Genomic DNA, 20,176 nt, shown 5'->3' with positions numbered 1-20,176 from the left:
TGGAACTTGAGAAGAAGTTTGAAATGTGAAAAGTTTACGCACGGCGGACGGCGGACGGCGAACGGCGGACGACGACGGACGAAACATGATGACTATAGGTCATCCTGACCCTTCGGGTCAGATGACCTAAAAAGTTACAGGTAGACATCTTTAAACATTTTAAGTTTAGAATGTTTTGTTTGGGATATATGAAAGCATACTACAAGAAATAAAAAAAAGTTTAATCTTATTTTGAAAGCAAGAAAGATGATAAAACATGTATGAAACCTGTCTATTAGAATATCTTGGTTACAAAGCACTAGCATACCTCGGGTACTAACTGGACAGTATCTGCCTTCTTTGGGGAAATCGTCTGCGACTGAGACCCGTGGAATGCATAAGGGTCTTGTGTCCTTGACTCCTTTCGTTTGTCTGAGATTCCAGTTAACTCCCTGTCGTGCTCCGTCCGGTTATTTAGGATCCCCTTGGAGCCTTTTTTCCCTTTCGACTTTCCTCGTCTGTGTCCATGTTTAATAGTTTCCTTCACTAACTCCAAGTGTGATATATCTTCACTTGCAATGGACAAGTCAACATTGGAAGGTCTTGGTGAAGTGATTTTATTTTCCTCTGTTAACTGTCCACAAGTATTTCTAGACACTACTTGGAATGGCTGCCTGTCTCCAATGGAGTCTGATGCATCAACACCACAAGTTTTAATCTGTGTATGGCTTTTTCCATTGACATCATCAACATCCATTGTCTGAATTATCTGGACGGCATCGTAACTCTCAGTTTCCAGCATCATAACATCCTCCGGATCTTCTTGTATTTCCTGAAACATAAGAAGTAACTGATGCAATAGTATGTTTAGCAGTAGGTTATGTACAAAACAAGACATATACAGTGGACTATGTCTAAACATGAAAAAAAAATTCTTCTTCATTAATTAGTACAATGGACTCTTGTCTAAATCAGACTCCATTGGGACTCTGTAATCTCTTCTCTACACTAGTAAATCTACTTTGTGTAAACCGGCATCACATTCGTTCTGCTCCAGTGCACAGTGGTGGCTTTGTGGATCCCAGACAGGTGTTTATAGAACAACTATATTTTAATTACAAGAGGCCCATGGGCCTTAACGGTCATCTGACAAACACTTACAGCAGGGACACGACCCTCAATCCAGCATTATTACCATAAATTATCTATACGCAGCCAGTTATGTTTCAGATCAATTTGGTTTTTATCCATTTAGCTTATCAAGGAAGAGCAGCATCTTAAAGCAAAATTTTAGTCAAGTTCCCATTTTTGGGGCATGCCCCTCTGTCCCAATGGGTCAGACAAGACTCATTTATATTAATTAGGATTGCCCTTCCCCAATGATGTTTCATACTAAATATGGTTGTAGTCAATTAAGGCATTAAGGAGGAATAGCATTTTAAAGAAATGTTTAACCTAAGCGCTCCTTTTGCCCCATCTTTCTTTCCCCCGGGGTCAGACCTGTCTCATTATAAAATATGATTGCTGCACCTTATGTTTCACATCAAATTTGGTTGTAATCCACCAAAAGGTTAAAGAGGATTAGGATGTAATAGAAAATATTCACCAACGTTCTCCTTTTGGGGCCCCGCCCCTCAGGCCCCAGGGGTCACACTAGCCTCGTTTATATAATATATGACCACCCTTCCCAAAGGATGTTTCACACCATATTTGGTATTAATCCACCAAAGGGTTAGAGAGAAGTAGGATTTTATAGCAAAATTTCATCAAAGTTCCCCTTTTGGGGCCCCGTTCCTCAGGCCCCAGGGGTCGCACCAGCCTCGTTTATATAAAATATGATCACCCTCCCCCAATGATGTTTCACACCATATCTGGTTGAAATCCACCTAAGGGTTAAGGAGGAGTAGGATTTAATAGCAAATATTCACCAAAGTTCCCTTTTTGGGGCCCCTCCCCTCGGGTCCCAGGGGTCAGACCAGCCTCCTTTATATAAAATATGATTGCCCTCCCCCGATAATGCTTCAAACCAAATTTGGAAGTAATCCACACAAGGGTTAAGGAGGAGTAGCGTTTTGAATGAAAAAGTTTACGGACGGCGCACGGCGCACGGCGACGGACGACAACGGACGAAGCACGATGGCTATATTGGAAATTGGAAATAACAGTAACCACCCTGACGGGCATTTCACCTCTCTAGTAATAAAATCGGTAACGTTACTGTACCGAAGGCTATGGCTAATGTGACAAAACGGAGGTCCAAAACTAACAAACTTACATAGATCTATCAACAAGCATGAACGTCAATCTAACTTCTGGATTTTTCAAATTAATTTATGAGTAACATTTCAGCAATCGTAAAACAGATCAGACAACAGTATAAAACAAGAGGCCCAGGGGCCTTAACGGTCATCTGACTCTAAATTAAAACCCTTATATTATTGTAGTATGCATTCTCTGTAGCAAGTATATAGTGGCACTGTTGGCCATGGTGGCCATCTTGGATTTCTGACCGACCCAATAAAAAACACTTGGTCTGGACCATCTAAGAATAATTTCTGGTAAGTAAGAGCTGAATCCCACCAGTGGAATTTGAGAAGAAGTTTGAAATAGGTGTTGTTCATGAAAACCATGATTGCGCAATCATGTTACAAAATGGCTGTCATTGCTGCCATGTCAAAGTTTTTACGAGGCCGAAAAAAACAACAACACTTTGTTGGCCCTGCTTCCTTAACATCCTCACCAATTTCCAGCTCAATGACACCAGTGGAACTGGAGAAGAAGTTTAAAATGTGTTTTTTAAGACACCATATGGCTGCCATCTTGGATTTCAGATCAATCTAAAAAATAACAACACTTTGTCGGGATCATCTCAGGAACATTTCAGGCAAGTTTCAGCCCAACAGCACTGGTGGAACTTGAGAAGAAGTTTAAAATGTGTTTTTGAAGATGGTGGTTATGGTGGCCATCTTGGATTTCGGACCGACCCGAAAAATAACAACACTTGGTAGGGATCATATCAAGATCATTTCAGGCAAGTTTCAGCTCAATAGCACTGGTGGAACTTGAGAAGAAGTTTAAAATGTGTTTTTCAAGATGGCGGCTACGGCGGCCATCTTGGATTTCGGACTGACCCGAAAAATAACAACACTTGGTCGCGATCATATCAGGATCATTTCTGGCAAGTTTCAGCCCAACAGCACTGGTGGAACTTGAGAAGAAGTTTAAAATGTGTTTTCAAAATGGCGGCTATGGCGGCCATCTTGGATTTTGGACCGACCCGAAAAATAACAACACTTGGTCGGCATCATATCAGGATCATTTCAGGCAAGTTTCAGCTCAATAGCACTGGTGGAACTTGAGAAGAAGTTTAAAATGTGTTTTTCAAGATGGCGGCTATGGCGGCCATCTTGGATTTTGGACCGACCCGAAAAATAACAACACTTGGTCGGCATCATATCAGGATCATTTCAGGCAAGTTTCAGCTCAATAGCACTGGTGGAACTTGAGAAGAAGTTTAAAATGTGTTTTTCAAGATGGCGGCTATGGCGGCCATCTTGGATTTCGGACCGACCCGAAAAATAACAACACTTGGTCAGGATCATCTCAAGATCATTTCTGGCAAGTTTCAGCCCAACAGCACTAATGGAACTTGAGAAGAAGTTTAAAATGTGTTTTCAAAATGGCGGCTATGGCGGCCATCTTGGATTTCAGACTGACCCGAAAAATAACAACACTTGGTCAGGACCATCTCAGGATCAGTTCAGGCAAGTTTCAGCTTAATCCCACTGGTGGAACTTGAGAAGAAGATTGAAATGTCAAAAGTTTACACATACCTTCCACTCACAGAACGGAGTGAGCTTATTGCACAGTAAGATCGTATTTTTACTGAAATGTAACAGACCCATGGATGGAATTATTATGATAAATTCATTTACATATTCCATTACATTTTAAATATATTAAGTATCACATGTTATGACCGCCATGTAACAGTTTATGTACGAGACATACCATGTGTTCCGTAGGACTGGTCGTATCCATGACCTCTGATCCTTCTATACTGGCCTGGTAGCCTGTTGAAGTTGCTTCACTCGACAGTGTCCGTGTTTTCTTCAGCTTCGGCAGCTTTTGACTCTCAGCTCTTGGTGAAAGTGTCTCTTCCCGGATTCTTTTTTTCCCACTTTCAACAGGCATGCACTCATCATCACTGAAACAGTATTATGATAGATTTACAGATTGAATGATTATATGGAGGTTCAATCAAAACAAAAATGTCCTAAAAGACAAGATATAAGATCATATAGTCGATGTCAAAAATAGGGCACAATGTCATGTAAATTGCAATATTTACATTCAAAGTTTCACATTATAGATTTTGAAATAAATTTTTCCAGTGCTGAACTTGCCGTGTACTTTCAAATAAACATAATATATATATTTCTTTACTTGTAAAAAGAATCCATAATCTTCTTTTCAATTTAATCTGAGAATTTCATATTAAGGTAATTATTCAGACACAAGTAGGCAATAAGTACACACCATATTTTGCTCCTTTCATAAATTCAAATCATCAAAAATATTATATTGTCGAAGAATAATTATAACAATTTGAATTGTTCTGGTAGAAAAATGAAATGATCCAGAATGTGTGCAACATTTGTTTCTGATTATATATATTTGGTGTATAACACATGTACCATTATAAGATTTTATGGTATAAACGATTTACCTTCCATCGTTGATGATCTGGCGTTTTGAAGGTGACCTTGTTAACTTGCCAGTTCCCTTTTTTTGGCGAAACACTTCAAATCTGCTGTCTTCTGTCTGTTCTGATGGGACCGCTCTCATCTCTGGTCCTATAGAGTAAAGACAAAACATCAAGGATACAATAGTTTAAATATTCAAGTTAAAGTTAATATTGATTACAAACATATTACAAACATACTAAAAAAATAGACTGGTGATGTAAAAAGTACATCAACATAGACTATTTCAATACACACTAGCAGTAAAATCAAATGTTTCTTGTTTCTTATTGAAATTATAACTGTTGGAGAAAGAAATTAAAATGCATGTTTTTGTTAAAACAAAACAGTCAATTTGTTATAAGTGTTTGGATATTCCTTACTCTGTAATGTGAAGCCTGGTTCTGACATAGATGTTTGTGTATCGATCATGTCAATGATAAGTGATGGAGTCCGTGCAGGATTAGGTCTACAACAAACACAGTTGATATATATATAGTATTAATAATTGTATTTCATCACAACCATGGTTGCATTACACTGTATCCATGGTAACATCACACAGTATCTTTAGTAACATCACACAGTAAATATGGTAACATTACACAGTATACATAGTAACATCCCACTGTATCCATGGTAACATTGCACTATATATACATCGCCATGGTAATATTACACAATACCCATGGTAACATCACACAGTATTCATGGTAATATCACACAGTATCCATGGTTACATCACACAGTATTCATGGTAATATCACACAGTATCCATGGCAACATCACACAGTATTCATGGTAACATCACACAGTATCCATGGTAACATCAAACATAATACAAACAGTAACAGAAGAGAGACCAGCCAGATAACTTACCTGGCTTCATCAGTTGTATCCTGATTGGAAGGACCAGGTGGTGGGGTGGGGTTATGCGACGACTCATTTTGGGAGGCTGGCTGATTCTGTCCAGTAGGAGGAGTAAGTTCTACAGGATGAAGCAGTGTGCCTGCCTTAGGCAGTGACAGATGAAAACCAGCTGTTAATAGAGAAACATACTGAAAGTTGATAAAGTTACATACAGGTTGTAAAGCTTTTATCTAGTGTAGAGCTGTTACCAGAGTAGCAATGTACTTTTTTGTTTGTTTTAAAATCAGGGTACCAAGTCCCAGTATTTTGTATCTAACTTTGTTTTACTATGTTCATGATTAAAGTAAAATATAATCAAATAAAATTTGAAGCACAAACAAACCTATCCTGTAGGGAAAAGGTCAAGAAAAGTTTAATTTAAAGTACATATCAAATTATATATATATTACATACCAGAATCTGAATTTGATATGTTTGCCTTGTCTTTCTCTGTGTTGTCTCCAATATCTGAAACAGGTTCTGATCTGATATAACATTCAAGACTCCGGATGAAACTACTTTTTCTTTTAATTTCTTAATCATAATTTTTTTTCTTGAAAATCTGTTTTCCATAAATAAATATATGTAGGTAACAATGACAATGGAAAGCATTCTAAATAGTGATAGCATTAAAAATTCACATCTGGTAATGCTAAAATATATATCAATTGCAAATGAGAAATTTGACTATTCAAATAAATTACATACCATAACTTTCCTGATGTTCAGGATTCAGATCTGGTGAGTGACTCCTTTGTCTTTGTGAAGAGTTACTTCCCCTCAGTGAGGCCTGACTTTTGGAGTACTGCGAAGGTGTTAGATGAAGCACCAGATCTTGCGACTGGATACCATCTGATCCTTCAGCTACAATACAAATCATTTAAATCACCATCTCCAGCACAAAATCAAGGTGTTGGCTCAAACTTCTCACTACAAATTTATGTGATTTGAATAGTGTCCTGGGGAGGCACTGGGCACTTCAATTAAAACATTATTTAAACCGAAGACTCCAGGTATAGTTTAGGGGTACCATCAACAGCATGATTTATAATTTACCAATTCATTTATAACATTATCAGCACCATTTCAACCCATTATTGATTTATTATGACCACTGGCTTCAGTCACTACATTTTATATTCTCACATTCTCACATACTTCACAGGGTTATCCCACTCTTGCTAGGGAAAAGATAAATCGATCTTACACAGGGGGGTAAAGACAGCCAACACGCGCAATATAACAGAACGTCATCATTATACTTTGAGTAACCAAGTCGTAAATGATGACGTCATAAATTTTGACATACATTCCAAGGAGCATTGAAGATGGTGCGATGAAAAACTTTCATGAAAACTTACGTTTGGTTTCAACTATGTGAGAGACATAATCAATCATAGGTCTGTTCCGCGAACAAGGATATCTCAACCCTCGTGTAAGAGTTTGACTGGCCAGCACTCGGCAATCCTCCTGCTGACTGGCCAAACACTTACACGAGGGTTGAGATATCCCTGTCCATGGAACAGACCCATGTTAGAATCTATTAATTTTCATCTCCATGGCAGTCATTATACCATGACCACCCCCTTCAAAGTACTTACCTTGACTTCTCTGTGTTTCCTGGTCGTCGCCCTGTTCAGTTCCCTCATCAAAACTGATGATAATGACACTATCTTCCTTCTTCTCTTCTACCTCCACTACCTCTACCGACTCCTCTCTCTATAACAATATAACATGATCTATAAGTAACGAGAATCTATTTGAGAAACAATAAATAGCTTAATAATCATTCAGTTTGATAAACCCCTGAGTAATTGTTAAACCAAAACATAAAACAATAGATTTTGGCCTGAAAAGATGAAACATTTTCTGAACTGAACTCCATAGAATCAATATCGGATCAGAAAAGAATCTCTATGCAACAAATGTGTGGCTTAAGACAAATATTAACTAAAAAATGAACCTTATGCAAAGCATAACGAGACACATCACCAGAATCAAAGTACTGAAAGTGTAATGGATGATGTGTGGAAGATAATGTTTTATGACACATGCCAGTCCTTGATACGGGCATACACATCATCAGAAAAAAAAATTTAAAATCTAACTGCAATATAAACACATTCGGTGTTACAGTAATTTACATTATTACTTCGAAACTGTCAATGTACCACAACTTTATGAAGATTTTACTTTGAAATGTATCACTACTTTTTGAAGGTTTTACTTTGAAATGTATTACTAATTATTAAGATTTTACTCTGAAATGTATCACTAATTATGAAAATTTTACTTTAAAATGTATCACTATTTTATGAAGTTAAAAAAGATCTATTAAATTACATGTTTTGAGTGACAACATACAGTCCTGACCTGCTGGTTAGAGTGGGACTCTGTAGCACTGTAATGAAGACGTAGTGACTCGCCGCAGGTTTCCACATCGTCCGTTACCAAGGTCTTTATCTTATCAGGTACATCATTGTCACCCTTGAAAATTCAATGATACAAATGATCTCAATAACATAAAGGAATATTATTGTAAGAGATTTTATATGCAAGTGTATGTGGGCAAATCTAATACTTTGACATTGTGGGTATCTTTTAAAGTGCGCTGTACTCACCTCGTTTGCAGATCCCTGTGAAACCTTTTTTACTGTGACGTTTTGTTCATCTGACTTTCCACTACTGTCTTGGTCAATGCCACTTTCCTCTGAACTCTAGTGAAGAAACAGAGGAAATGGTGATTATATTATACATAGTGTTTGCTTGGTTTATTTTGTTTAACGTCCTATTAACAGCCAGGGTAATTTACGGACATGCCAGGTTTTGGAGGTGGAGGAAAGTCGGAGTACCTGGAGAAAAACCACCGGCCTAAGGTAGTACCTGGTAACTGCCCTGCCTGGGTTTCGAACTTGTAACCCAGAGGTGGAGGGCTGGAAATAAAGTGTTGGGACACCTTAATCACTCGACCACTGCGACCCCCATTATACAAAATGTATATAAAGATTTGAGTCCAAATCAAAACATTTAACAATGAACTAGTTTTATTTGGACACTCACTGAAACAGTGATTTACAAGATACTGTATATCACTACTAACACAATCGAAACATTAATTAAGTTACATTGACTCCACTAAAAAGTCTTTCTCAACTAATGAATATGACCTTAGGCATGTTTTAAAGTCTATAAAATTACCTGAGCATGTCGGGCAGGTGGATTATCAGCGAGGGTACTGTCGGCTGCAGGATTAAAATCATCTAAATCAGAATCTGGAAACAAAATATACCCAATTTGTTATATCCTCGTATCATAATGTCCAAACAAAGGTTATACATTTCACAAAATTTCAATAATTTATCAATCTGCACTACCTCTCACTCTGACAGTGGCATCTGTAATATGGTTTAGTTGTGGTGTGCAAGGGGGTTGGGGGTCAGTAAACCAATACAGCATGTCAAAAATACAACAATAATTGGAATCTAGGCATACAATAATGATGACAACACTTATTCGACAACCACCAACAATAACGATTGCACGTTAGCATTTTATTGGTGTAAATAGGCCTCACATCAAATTTATTTTCCTGACATCAAAGAATGAAGGATTTCGGCAGATGTGTATTTAATTATCAAGGACAAGATTATCTGTATTTGAGGGCTGTAAAAACTAAACAAAGGTTTAGATGTCAACATCATTCTTCAAAGTCAGGTGTCAATAAAGTCAGGGATCATTGCACGTTTTTTTCGTATTTTTTTTTTGTGAAAGAAAAAACAGGAAACGTTGATGAGGTTTCTGCTCCATCTTACAAAACATTCATGTACCTGTAGTTTTTTCGCCTGTTGGTGATGAGGGAATAATCATGGGAATATTTCCATATGCTGTTGGAGATGGCGGAATTTCGTTCCTATTGATAAAAAGAAACAGTTCCATACAGAATTCATTAGAGATGGAGTACAAGTGTTTATAAGTGTACATGAAGAAAATTCCTGCCAGTGGTATATGCAGAGTTTAAGAAACAAATGATTCTTTTAACTTATTCTTGAACCAGTTTAATAATTTACATATTGTATTGACATTCGTGTAAGATTGCCTATTATGTAACATTTTAATAAGTTAAAATCTTTATAGTGTACAAACAGTTGCACATTTACACCAAATACATTAAAATTTCTGTAGTAAAATTTATTAATAATTATCTATAATTAATTACTGTTTGAGTAAATTTTAAAGGTAAACTAAACTTTGATTAAAATCAGAGAAAAAACATGACAAATCTAGGAATAAATCAAGTCTGAACACAAAAACTCAACAGAAATCTTTCAGTAGATAAACTTAAGCATCTATAAATAATTATTGTTTCAGTAAATTTTTAGGGTAGTAGACTTAGAATAAAAGCAGAGAGAAAACAGGATAAGTCTAGGAATAAATAAAGTCTAATTATAAAACTCAGCAAAAGCCTCAAATGTGCCCCTCTTTTATTGATGTAATATTACTGTAGCACCCTATACATTACAGTCTATGGTGGTGGATATGGTTGATGCAGTGTGGATTTTGTGAAAAACATAATGTTGATGATGCCGGTGCTACTCTTTTGTATCAGGAGCATTTACTTCATTTGAAATCACCTAAAATGTTTGTAGTAGTATCATCCAGTACCTGTAATGATACATATGGCCTACAGTGCCATCATAATATACTCACTCATCTTCATCAACCGTCTCGGGAACTAACATGGACTGGTTAGACAGCTGAAGACTTCCGATGAACTCGGACGGAGTTGAAGATTCTCTATTGTCATCTAAAGATACAACAAACAGTAATGAAAACATCAGGTGCAGCGGCTGACTTGGAAAAGGTGATTGGAATAATAACAATATTTACTATGTAGACAACTACCATCAATTACCAAAATTGTAACACAAGACTAGAAGAGACAAACATTCATTTTGGATTTCAGAAACATGGCAATACAGAGAAACATATATGGTTTTATTCAAGCAAGATATGTGCTGACCTTGACCTTAGGAAATGGTCAACAGTGCACCATGATGTGAAATTTCACAAGTTTTAGATTTCTGGATTCCAGTAATCACTATAGAAGCAAAAGTGTCATACATGGCAACCAAATCTCTGATTTAAGGTCTTTAAAAATTGATTTCTACCGATACATGAAAAGATGATAGAGACAGAAACTTCTACTTTAAGTGGCAGTAAATGCAGGTCAATTTTGTACACCTGAAGTTAGACGTGAAGTTAGACCTCAAACAGTGACCCAAAAGTCAGTATCACTTATCTACCTTGGTCTTCCTGGAATATGTCCTGTGACAGAGTTTCCTGGAACATCTTGAACCGGTGACCTCGGACACTTGGCTCTTGTCCTGTGTAAGATATCTCTGCCTGTTGGTAACTGCCAAGTCCTTGTCTGCTGTTGGAGTGGAAACTGTCAACAAAGAGTATGTCTCAGAATCCATTTATTTTCTGTATGTCTCAGAGCAGATTTCTTTACTGTGTGTCTCAGAACAGATTTCTTTTCTGTGTATGTCTCAGAGCAGATTTCTTTACAATGTGTGTCTCAGAACAGATTTCTTTACTGTGTATGTCTCAGAACAGATTTCTTTACTGTGTGTGTCTCAGAGCCGGTTTCTTTACAGTGTGTGTCCCAGAACAGATTTCTTTACTGTGTGTGTCTCAGAACAGATTTCTTTACTGTGTGCGTCTCAGAACAGATTTCTTTACTGTGTGTGTCTCAGAGCAGATTTCTTTACTGTGTGTCTCAGAACAGATTTCTTTACTGTGTATGTCTCAGAACAGATTTCTTTACTGTGTTTGTCTCAGAACAGATTTCTTTACTGTGTGTCTCAGAACAGATTTCTTTACTGTGTGTCTCAGAACAGATTTCTTTACTGTGTGTGTCTCGGAATAGATTTCTTTACTGTGTGTCTCAGAACAGATTTCTTTACTGTGTGTGTCTCGGAATAGATTTCTTTACTGTGTGTGTCTCAGAACAGATTTCTTTACTGTGTATGTCTCAGAACAGATTTCTTTTCTGTGTATGTCTCAGAGCAGATTTCTTTACTGTGTTTGGTAGCAGTGTACAGTAAAAATGCCAAATTCTGAAAAATATGGCACATGTTTTAGATATGTAAACATTGCCAGTTAACCTTACATATAACCTCTAATAAAGTATATATATTTGAAATCTGTACAACATTTGCAATTTTAATAGAGCTCTGAAGGATAAGTAAACTGATATTTTCTGTGATTTTTAGAGCTGGGAATACCATGGTAACAGCTTAAAAAATTCTCAAATATTGCAAAATATTATGATATTTGACCCAAAATGGCACAATTCTCTACACAATTTTTTTTCTGAAACCTATTTAAAATTAAATATCTCTATCCCAAAGACAGAATTAATCTTGTTTGGACATATGTTGTAAATTAAGTTTTTCCGCTATCTTACCTTTTCTGTGGGCTTCCATTTTGCGCTGTAGGCAAAACTAAATTTCCTGTGTAAACACACGTTCGGAAAATCCGGATATTTAAAATCCGGAACCAATTTATTGATTTTTGTTTTAATAAATGTGAAGCCTGTATGTACTACTTCATACTGAATATACCAATTATAGTGTACATTTATTTTTTCATTTTTTATGCATATCATAATACAGGAGTTATTTGCTTAACAAAAAAATTGCCCATGGCCAGGCTGTCTTACTGTGGTGTGCTACCTTTGTCTCAGAACAGATTTCTTTTCTGTGTATGTCTCAGAGCAGATTTCTTACTGTGTGTCTCAGAACAGATTTCTTTTGCACCAAAATTTTAATTTTCATCAAAAAAAATGGTACTTTTGATGATCAAAACTTTTAACACTTTTAACAGTTATTAAATTTACTGTACAGTCTAAGCAAAACATTTTGCTCCAGGCTACATGCATTGTAACTTTTGGAAACAAAAATAAAATTGTATCACATTTTGAACATAAAGCTAATGACTATAAGTTGTGATGTTTACATGTATCCTACAATCAGAAATAAACTTAAGAGAATCTATTTCTCTTGCATCAACATGATTCTAAGCTACATCTAAATTTATCCAAAACAAAAAGGCATACTGGGCATTGCTAAAGCATTACATGTCCCCCATCAAATTTTTTTTAAAAAAGGTGACCTTGACCCTTAAACCCTGAAACTCAAACTCATCCAAGATATTATGGTCCTTTATCAGTGTTTGGAGTTTGGCCAAATTCCTCCGAGGGGGGCGGGGCCGCGGTGGCAGAGTGGTTAAGGTGTCCCGACACTTTATCACTAGCCCTCCACCACTGGGTTGCAAGTTCGAAACCTACGTGGGGCAGTTGCCAGGTACTGACCGTAGGCCGGTGGTTTTTCTCTGGGTACTCCGGCTTTCCTCCACCTCCAAAACCTGGCACGTCCTTAAATGACCCTGGCTGTTAATAGGACGTTAAACAAAAACAAACAAACCAAAATCCTCCGAGGGATGAAGCCGCTTGAGCATTGACAACCTATGGCATCACGTACATACATATACGACGGATGGAGAGAAAATATATAGTACCCCAGGTTTCACTGACAGGGGACTAATAACACCGGTTTTTGCATATCAGGCATCAGTTATAAGCCAAAAAGTGTTCTTTTTTCACAAACAAAAACACAATTTGGAATTAATGTCATAGACAAACGAACTAACATGATATGGACAATCATACAACTATTGTCTATGTTTTGATGTTTTATATAAGAACATTTACCTTGAGCCACTTCCATTACTACTGTGTATTGGTTTGGTACCGGGGGCATCAGCTTGATTTTCTTCATCGTCAGTCGTTGATTTAGCATCACCTAGATTAGACATAAACAGATGTTTAAGTGACAGCCAGGAGGCATTTAACTATGTATGTGCATTAAGATTTTCATTTCACTAATTTATCCATTTCAACTCCATCTACAATTCTCTATTTTAAACTTATAGTTACTAGGGATCAAACCCATGACCTCTGCCTTACTAGTCTTATGCTCAACCAATCAAGCTAAAGAGAAGTTCTATCTAGCCAAACGGTATATCGCAGACAGTATTTACCAAGGTTAGCTATACATATACAAAGTACTTTTAAATAAAATTCTACTTGAAGCATCTATACATGTATACAATTGAAAACGAGCAAACTCTTAGAATTTATATCCCCACTTTTCTGACATGTTATAGTTAACATTTTAAGGTTAGGAGAAAATATGTCACTATAACTCAACATAGTGATAAGTTCTGTCCAGCTATAATAAAATTCGAAGTAAAGCCTTTTACAGAAGTTAGATGCTTTATTGAAGATGTATTATGGGATAAAGTAAACTGATTTTGCAAGACTTTTCTGTCATTACTAAATCCTATCACGAATTTGGCTGAGCCCTTTATGCACTTAATCCTGTTCTAAGTTTAAAGCATCAAGGGGCCATAACTCTGCCAAATAACATTCTTCAAAAGCGGCAACCGCACTTGGCTGAGCCCCTACATGCTTTTAACCTTGTGAAGTTTGAAGAAAATCTATTGTCATTTGTTGCAGTTATTTCACAGAAACAAAGCGTGACAGACAGAGGAAGAATGGAAGGATGGATAAACCTTAATTAATATCACTCGTTTCGGTGAATGTGGGGGATAATAAAATGAAATTTTCCAGGATGGAACTTTGGTGACAAGTGTGAATTAACAAGACACTTCCTACCTATGCAGGGTCTTTCTACTACAGTGTCGTTCACCTGGTCCTCCGACTCGCTGATAACTTCATCTGCATCACTGAATCATATGACAAGGAATTATTATATTAATGTAACTTGATAAATACTCTTCATAATAATGCAAGTGCAATATAGTGACTATTATGTCATTTAATCAATTAACTATACTCAATATTATAGATCAATTGACTTTTGACAATTTCATATATACTAAATTTATTCCATAATACATAATACAATGAAAAAAACCCATTAATTGACAGTTTGGTTTTCTTCAGTATATATGTGTGTGAATGTGAAGTGTGTGAATGTGATGTTTATTGCCTTGTAATCCAAAATGAAATGTCTTTGAAAATAAAAAAATTATAAAAAAAAAAAAAATAATGCAAGTGCATCTATAAATCAAGGTGGAAACATATCAAAACATATTAAGATTCAACGTGGATGTCGACAAGGCGATCCAATTGCACCGTACATTTTTATTCTCTGTGCCGAAGTTTTAGCTGCAAAAATTAAAAATAATAATCTCATAAAGGGAATTAATATTGAAAATTCTCCTATTCTAAATGTACAGTATGCAGATGATACAGGTTTGATATTGGATGGATCTAAAGAGTCGCTGAGAGAATCTATTTTTGAACTAACTACTTATGCTAAGATATCTGGTCTAAGAATTAATTCTAATAAATCTCAGGTGATATGGATAGGAAGTAGGAAATATAGTGAAGAAACATTTTTGCCTGAAATAAATCTGTTGTGGGGACAACATAATTTCACTTTCTTAGGGATAGAATTTTCTGTTGATCTGGATAAAATTCCTAAAATGAATTTTGACAAAAAAATTGTAAAACTTAAATCTGTTATTAACTTATGGAAAAGAAGGAATTTGACACCATTAGGTAAGATTAATATTATTAAATCTCTGTTGATTTCACAACTTAACTATTTGTTCATTACTTTGCCAAACCCTTCAGAAAAGATGATTGCCCAGTTAAATTCTCTGATTCTGGATTTTTTATGGAATAGTAAATGTCATAAAATAAAAAAAGATGTTGTTATTCAAGACTATATTGATGGGGGTTTAAAGATGATTGATGTTCATTCTTTTATTGACTCTCTAAAGTTAGGTTGGGTAAGAAGATTATTTCACTCATCTGGTAAGTGGAAATTAATTTTAAATACATATGTTAATTTTAGAAAACTATGTAACTGTGGAAAGGAATATATTGATTTGTGTAGATCCAATTGTAAAAACTTTTTTTGGAGGGATGTGTTTAAATCATTAAATAGGCTTAATAATTCAGATTCTATTAGGCTTCCAAAACCAGACTCAATTTTAAAATCACCCATCTGGTATAATAATGATATCAAGGTAAACAACAAGTATGTTTTTTATCAAAACTGGTTTGATGTGGGCATATTAACAATAAATGATTTAATTAAAGATTCAGATGATTTAGCTTTTCTTTCTTTTGAAGAGTTCAGACATAATTTTCGAACTATAAACACAAATTTTCTCCAATACCATGGACTAGTTTCAGCTATCAAGCGCTTTTTGAAAAAATTTGATTACCTGATTCAAAGACCTCAACAGCCTTTTATACCTTTTCTATTTGACATATTTTTTAAGAGTGAAAAGGGTTCAAAAGATTTTTACAAATGCCTTATTGCGCCAATATCCATACCTACTGGAACAAGAAAATGGAACCAAGAATTCATTATTGATCAAAATAAATGGGCCAAAATATTCAAACTTCCTTTTATAGTTACCAAAAGTTCTAAATTACAGTGGTTCCAAGTGAGAATTATACACCATATTTTGGTAACAAACACGTTCTTTTTAAAATAAACTTAAGTCCTAGTATTTTATGTAACTTATGTTGTAGGGAGCGTCGATTGAATGATGAAACAATAGTGCATTTCTTATGGGAATGCCAAGAGGTTCAGTCACTATTACAGAGATTTGAAGCACTACTGATATACTTTATTTTATTAATCATCATTTTGTTACGTAATGTGTATCAATAATTATCTTTTGTAAGTGTAATTATTCCTATTTCTTAGTTGATGGTGCACATGAATGTATGATTGGATGATTAAGACAGTTACAACTGTACTTTTGGTCAACAGCTATGACTTAAAAAATAGATATTAATGATCCAAGAAGAATGAAGTCCAGTAAAAGTATCTGGATTTCACAGATTTGTTTATAAAACATGAAATTGTCCATGATTATATACTTTTGTTAATAAAGTGACATTTTCATTTTCTACATGGTCTTTGTAACTTTTGTTCGTTGAATTCTAGATGCAAAAGTAGTAGAATACAATATGAGCAGGTACACATATAAAATCAAGAATTACAAAAGAGCAATGATGCGATGCCATAGAGCTTATATCCCATTGAATATGCATTGATGGATATTGCCATTATTTGCATTGGATATTTACATTGTAATTGTACCAGACTACCAGTGTTGTTTTTTTTTGTTTTTTTTATTAATCATGCATGAAAATGCAATTATTAGCGCTTTTAATTTGTCTACCAATGGCCAAATAGTTGGGACTTCCAAAACTGACGAAGAAAGTTTCAGAAACCTATTTATGAGAAAAAATATTATAACTAGCAAAGTTTTATTCAACAGATTAAGTAACAACTAATTAACAAATCCACTTTCTTTGATTTAACAAAAATATAAATTGGAAACATAACTTAACAGTTCAGTGAATAAATGTTAATTTCAAATATTGTGGTAAACCATAAATTTATCTATTAATATTACAGTATGCAATTACAAAATATAAATAAAAATGTGCTTCTTTGTAGAATGTAGATTGTGTATTGCCTATTGCGAGATTATATAAGTATGCAGGGATTGAGCAATGTGGCTGGACTGTTTCCCTTATACCTAGCAGAAACATACCTCATTACTCAGCTAATATATATAAAATATGCTAAAACTTATCATTAAGAAACCAAATGATTCCTCCAGGGCTACTTATTATCGAAAATAATAAACAGATGGAGTCATTTTATAAGTCTTTCACTATCTAATACTATCAAATACTGAAATGTAGCTACTTGTATTTTTGTAACATTTCTTACAAAGGCGGCAAACAGCGACCGTCATGTCAAGGTTTTTTCTAGAAGGACCCCATTCTTTTTTTTATTTTGCGGAATGCATATATATTCCATACTTTTGACTTTGCCTTTCCAACCCCGGGTGGTCGAATTATAAGCTCTGTATCAGTATCCGTTGTAGTGGCAATTGCAACGGAGTCGTCGACGACGAGGCAGCCGTCCGCCATCTTTATTCTAAGGTTATAACATTAGAGTGACTTCCCTTGATTCGGGCGCGTTCGATGATCGATTCTTGAAAAATGGAAATCGATGGTCGAAATCGAAGGTGCATTCGATTCGTCAACCGATTATAATCGATGATCGGCGCACCACTAACAAGCATACAGCTATTGTCTATGTTTTGATGTTTTATATAAGAACACTTACCTGGAGCCACTTCCATTACTACTGTGTATTGGTTTGGTACCGGGGGCATCAGCTGGATTTTCTTCATCGTCAGTCGTTGATTTAGCATCACCTAGATTAGACATAAACAGATGTTCAAGTGACAGCCAGGAGGCATTTAACTAGTCGTTGATTTAGCATCACCTAGATTAGACATAAATAGATGTTTAAGTGACAGCCAGGAGGCATTTAACTAGGTATGTGCATTATGATGAAATGGCCATTTTCATTTTGCTAATTTATCCATTTCAACTCCATCTACAATTCTCTTTTTTAAACTTATAGTTACTAGGGATCAAACCCATGACCTCTGCCTTACTAGTCTTATGCTCAACCAATCAAGCTAAAGAGAAGTTCTATCTAGCCAAACGGTATATCGCAGACAGTATTTACCAAGGTTACCTATACATATACAAAGTACTTTTCAATAAAATTCTACTTGAAGCATCTATACATGTATACAATTGAAAACGAGCAAACTCTTAGAATTTATATCCCCGTCTTTTCTGACATGTTATAGTTAACATTTTAAGGTTAGGAGAATATGTCATTATAACTCAACATAGTGATAAGTTCTGTCAAGCTATAATGAAATTCGAAGTAAAGCCTTATACAGAAGTTAGATGCTTTATTGAACATGTATTATGGGATAAAGTAAACTGATTTTGCAAGACTTTTCTGTCATTACTAAATCCTATCACGAATTTGGCTGAGCCCTTTATGCACTTAATCCTGTTCTAAGTTTAAAGCATCAAGGGGCCTTGTGAAGTTTGAAGAAAATCTATTGTCATTATTTGCAGTTATTTCACAGAAACAAAGCGTGACAGACAGAGGAAGAATGGAAGGACGGATAAACCTTAATTAATATCCCTTATTTTGGTGAATGTGGGGGATAATAAAATGAAATGTTCCAGGATGGAACTTTGGTGACAAGTGTGAATTAACAAGACACTTCCTACCTATGCAGGGTCTTTCTACTACAGTGTCGTTCACCTGGTCCTCCGACTCGCTGATAACTTCATCTGCATCACTGAATCATATGACAAGGAATTATTATATTAATGTAACTTTTCAATTTAGTTTGAAGAAGCATTAATATAGTTTACTGGAAAAATAAATAAAATATATTCAAGAATAAATTTCTAAAACTCAAACCTTGGTAACTTGTAACTCTATGTAAATTTTACTATAGTAACCAGTACACTAGTAGATACTTTACCTTGGTAACCAGTATAAACTTTACCTTGGTAACCAGTACATACTTTACCTTGGTAACCAGTACATACTTTACCTTGGTAACCAGTACATACTTTACCTTGGTAACCAGTACACCAATATATACTTTATCTTGGTAGCCTGTACACCAGTACATACTTTACCTTGGTAACCAGTACATACTTTACCTTGGTAACCAAGTACACCAGTACATACTTTACCTTGGTAGTCTGTACCCTTTGTTTGACAGTCTCTGTTTGTGTAAGAAGTTTGTCCCCTCAATCTCACTATCAGGTACTAACACCTCTGCATTTTCTGGTAGACAGAAATAATTTGATATTTACTCTATAATTTTGTTACTGATGATAAAACTTTAATAACAACAACAAATTTTATTAGACTGTTGTTAAATATGCCATTAAAAAGTACAATATTACACTACTACTTCACAAGGTATATTTCTGTATACAATTAATTAACAACCTTTTTATGTTTAGACCAATTAGAAGACTATCCAATTTCCGAACAGTATCTCTATACGTATTCGTTAAAATAAATTACACATTCTATCAACAACAACAAAATGAATTTGGCTGATAGCATTGCAATTTAAATGATAATATTCATCTACTTTTTTTCTCAAAATAGTAGATCAACTAAACTTTGATGTGCCAAGTGACCACATATTGGCCAGAGTTCTGGATATTTCAATATCTATCCAAAGTAGTAAGTGGTGTTAACCACTCTTTTTATCCAATTAATATATCACCTAATTTTCTTTCGTCTTCAGACAAGTCCTCAATCAGACTTAAGCGCCTGGTCTTGCTTGGTTGTTGATTATTAATGGCCTCAGAGTCAGCCTGTTAAAAAAGAAAACAGAAATATGAAATATTTCTGATTAATAGCTTAGTTGTTTTCAAGAATTCTAGACAATCAATTGAATATGTTCCTATTTGAAGCATGGATCACATCACTTCTCCACTTCCTTCAATTGTTGTAGGATTCTTTATAATTACTCTCAACAACAGACTGAGAACAAACATCATGCAA

The 20,176-nt window shown here is 35.3% G+C and overlaps 1 protein-coding gene across 3 annotated transcripts in view; it reads right to left on the bottom strand.

Moving 5' to 3' along the window:
• LOC117335031 (TP53-binding protein 1-like) overlaps positions 1–20,176 on the bottom strand; it is a 48,632-nt gene that overhangs the window by 26,222 nt on the left and 2,234 nt on the right. For 2 of the 3 annotated variants that reach the window (XM_033894930.1, XM_033894932.1), the window contains exons 3-20: positions 19,896–19,986; positions 19,348–19,441; positions 18,871–18,941; positions 17,894–17,984; positions 10,937–11,079; positions 10,341–10,437; positions 9,461–9,543; positions 8,832–8,905; positions 8,255–8,350; positions 7,998–8,120; positions 7,235–7,352; positions 6,342–6,497; positions 6,048–6,101; positions 5,604–5,763; positions 5,108–5,193; positions 4,709–4,835; positions 3,991–4,186; positions 308–811 (exon numbers count right to left, since the gene is read on the bottom strand). In XM_033894930.1, the coding sequence (XP_033750821.1) occupies positions 308–811; positions 3,991–4,186; positions 4,709–4,835; positions 5,108–5,193; positions 5,604–5,763; positions 6,048–6,101; positions 6,342–6,497; positions 7,235–7,352; positions 7,998–8,120; positions 8,255–8,350; positions 8,832–8,905; positions 9,461–9,543; positions 10,341–10,437; positions 10,937–11,079; positions 17,894–17,984; positions 18,871–18,941; positions 19,348–19,441; positions 19,896–19,986 (2,364 nt within the window). The remainder of the gene's footprint in view (positions 1–307; positions 812–3,990; positions 4,187–4,708; positions 4,836–5,107; positions 5,194–5,603; positions 5,764–6,047; positions 6,102–6,341; positions 6,498–7,234; positions 7,353–7,997; positions 8,121–8,254; positions 8,351–8,831; positions 8,906–9,460; positions 9,544–10,340; positions 10,438–10,936; positions 11,080–17,893; positions 17,985–18,870; positions 18,942–19,347; positions 19,442–19,895; positions 19,987–20,176) is intronic. The other variant, XM_033894931.1, reaches the window with a different exon arrangement.

This window comes from Pecten maximus, chromosome 9 (genome assembly GCF_902652985.1).
Source record: "Pecten maximus chromosome 9, xPecMax1.1, whole genome shotgun sequence".
NCBI classification, from domain to species: Eukaryota; Metazoa; Mollusca; class Bivalvia; order Pectinida; family Pectinidae; genus Pecten; species Pecten maximus.
Note: the sequence above shows the minus strand (reverse complement) of the source record. Positions and strands in the feature narration are given on the sequence as shown.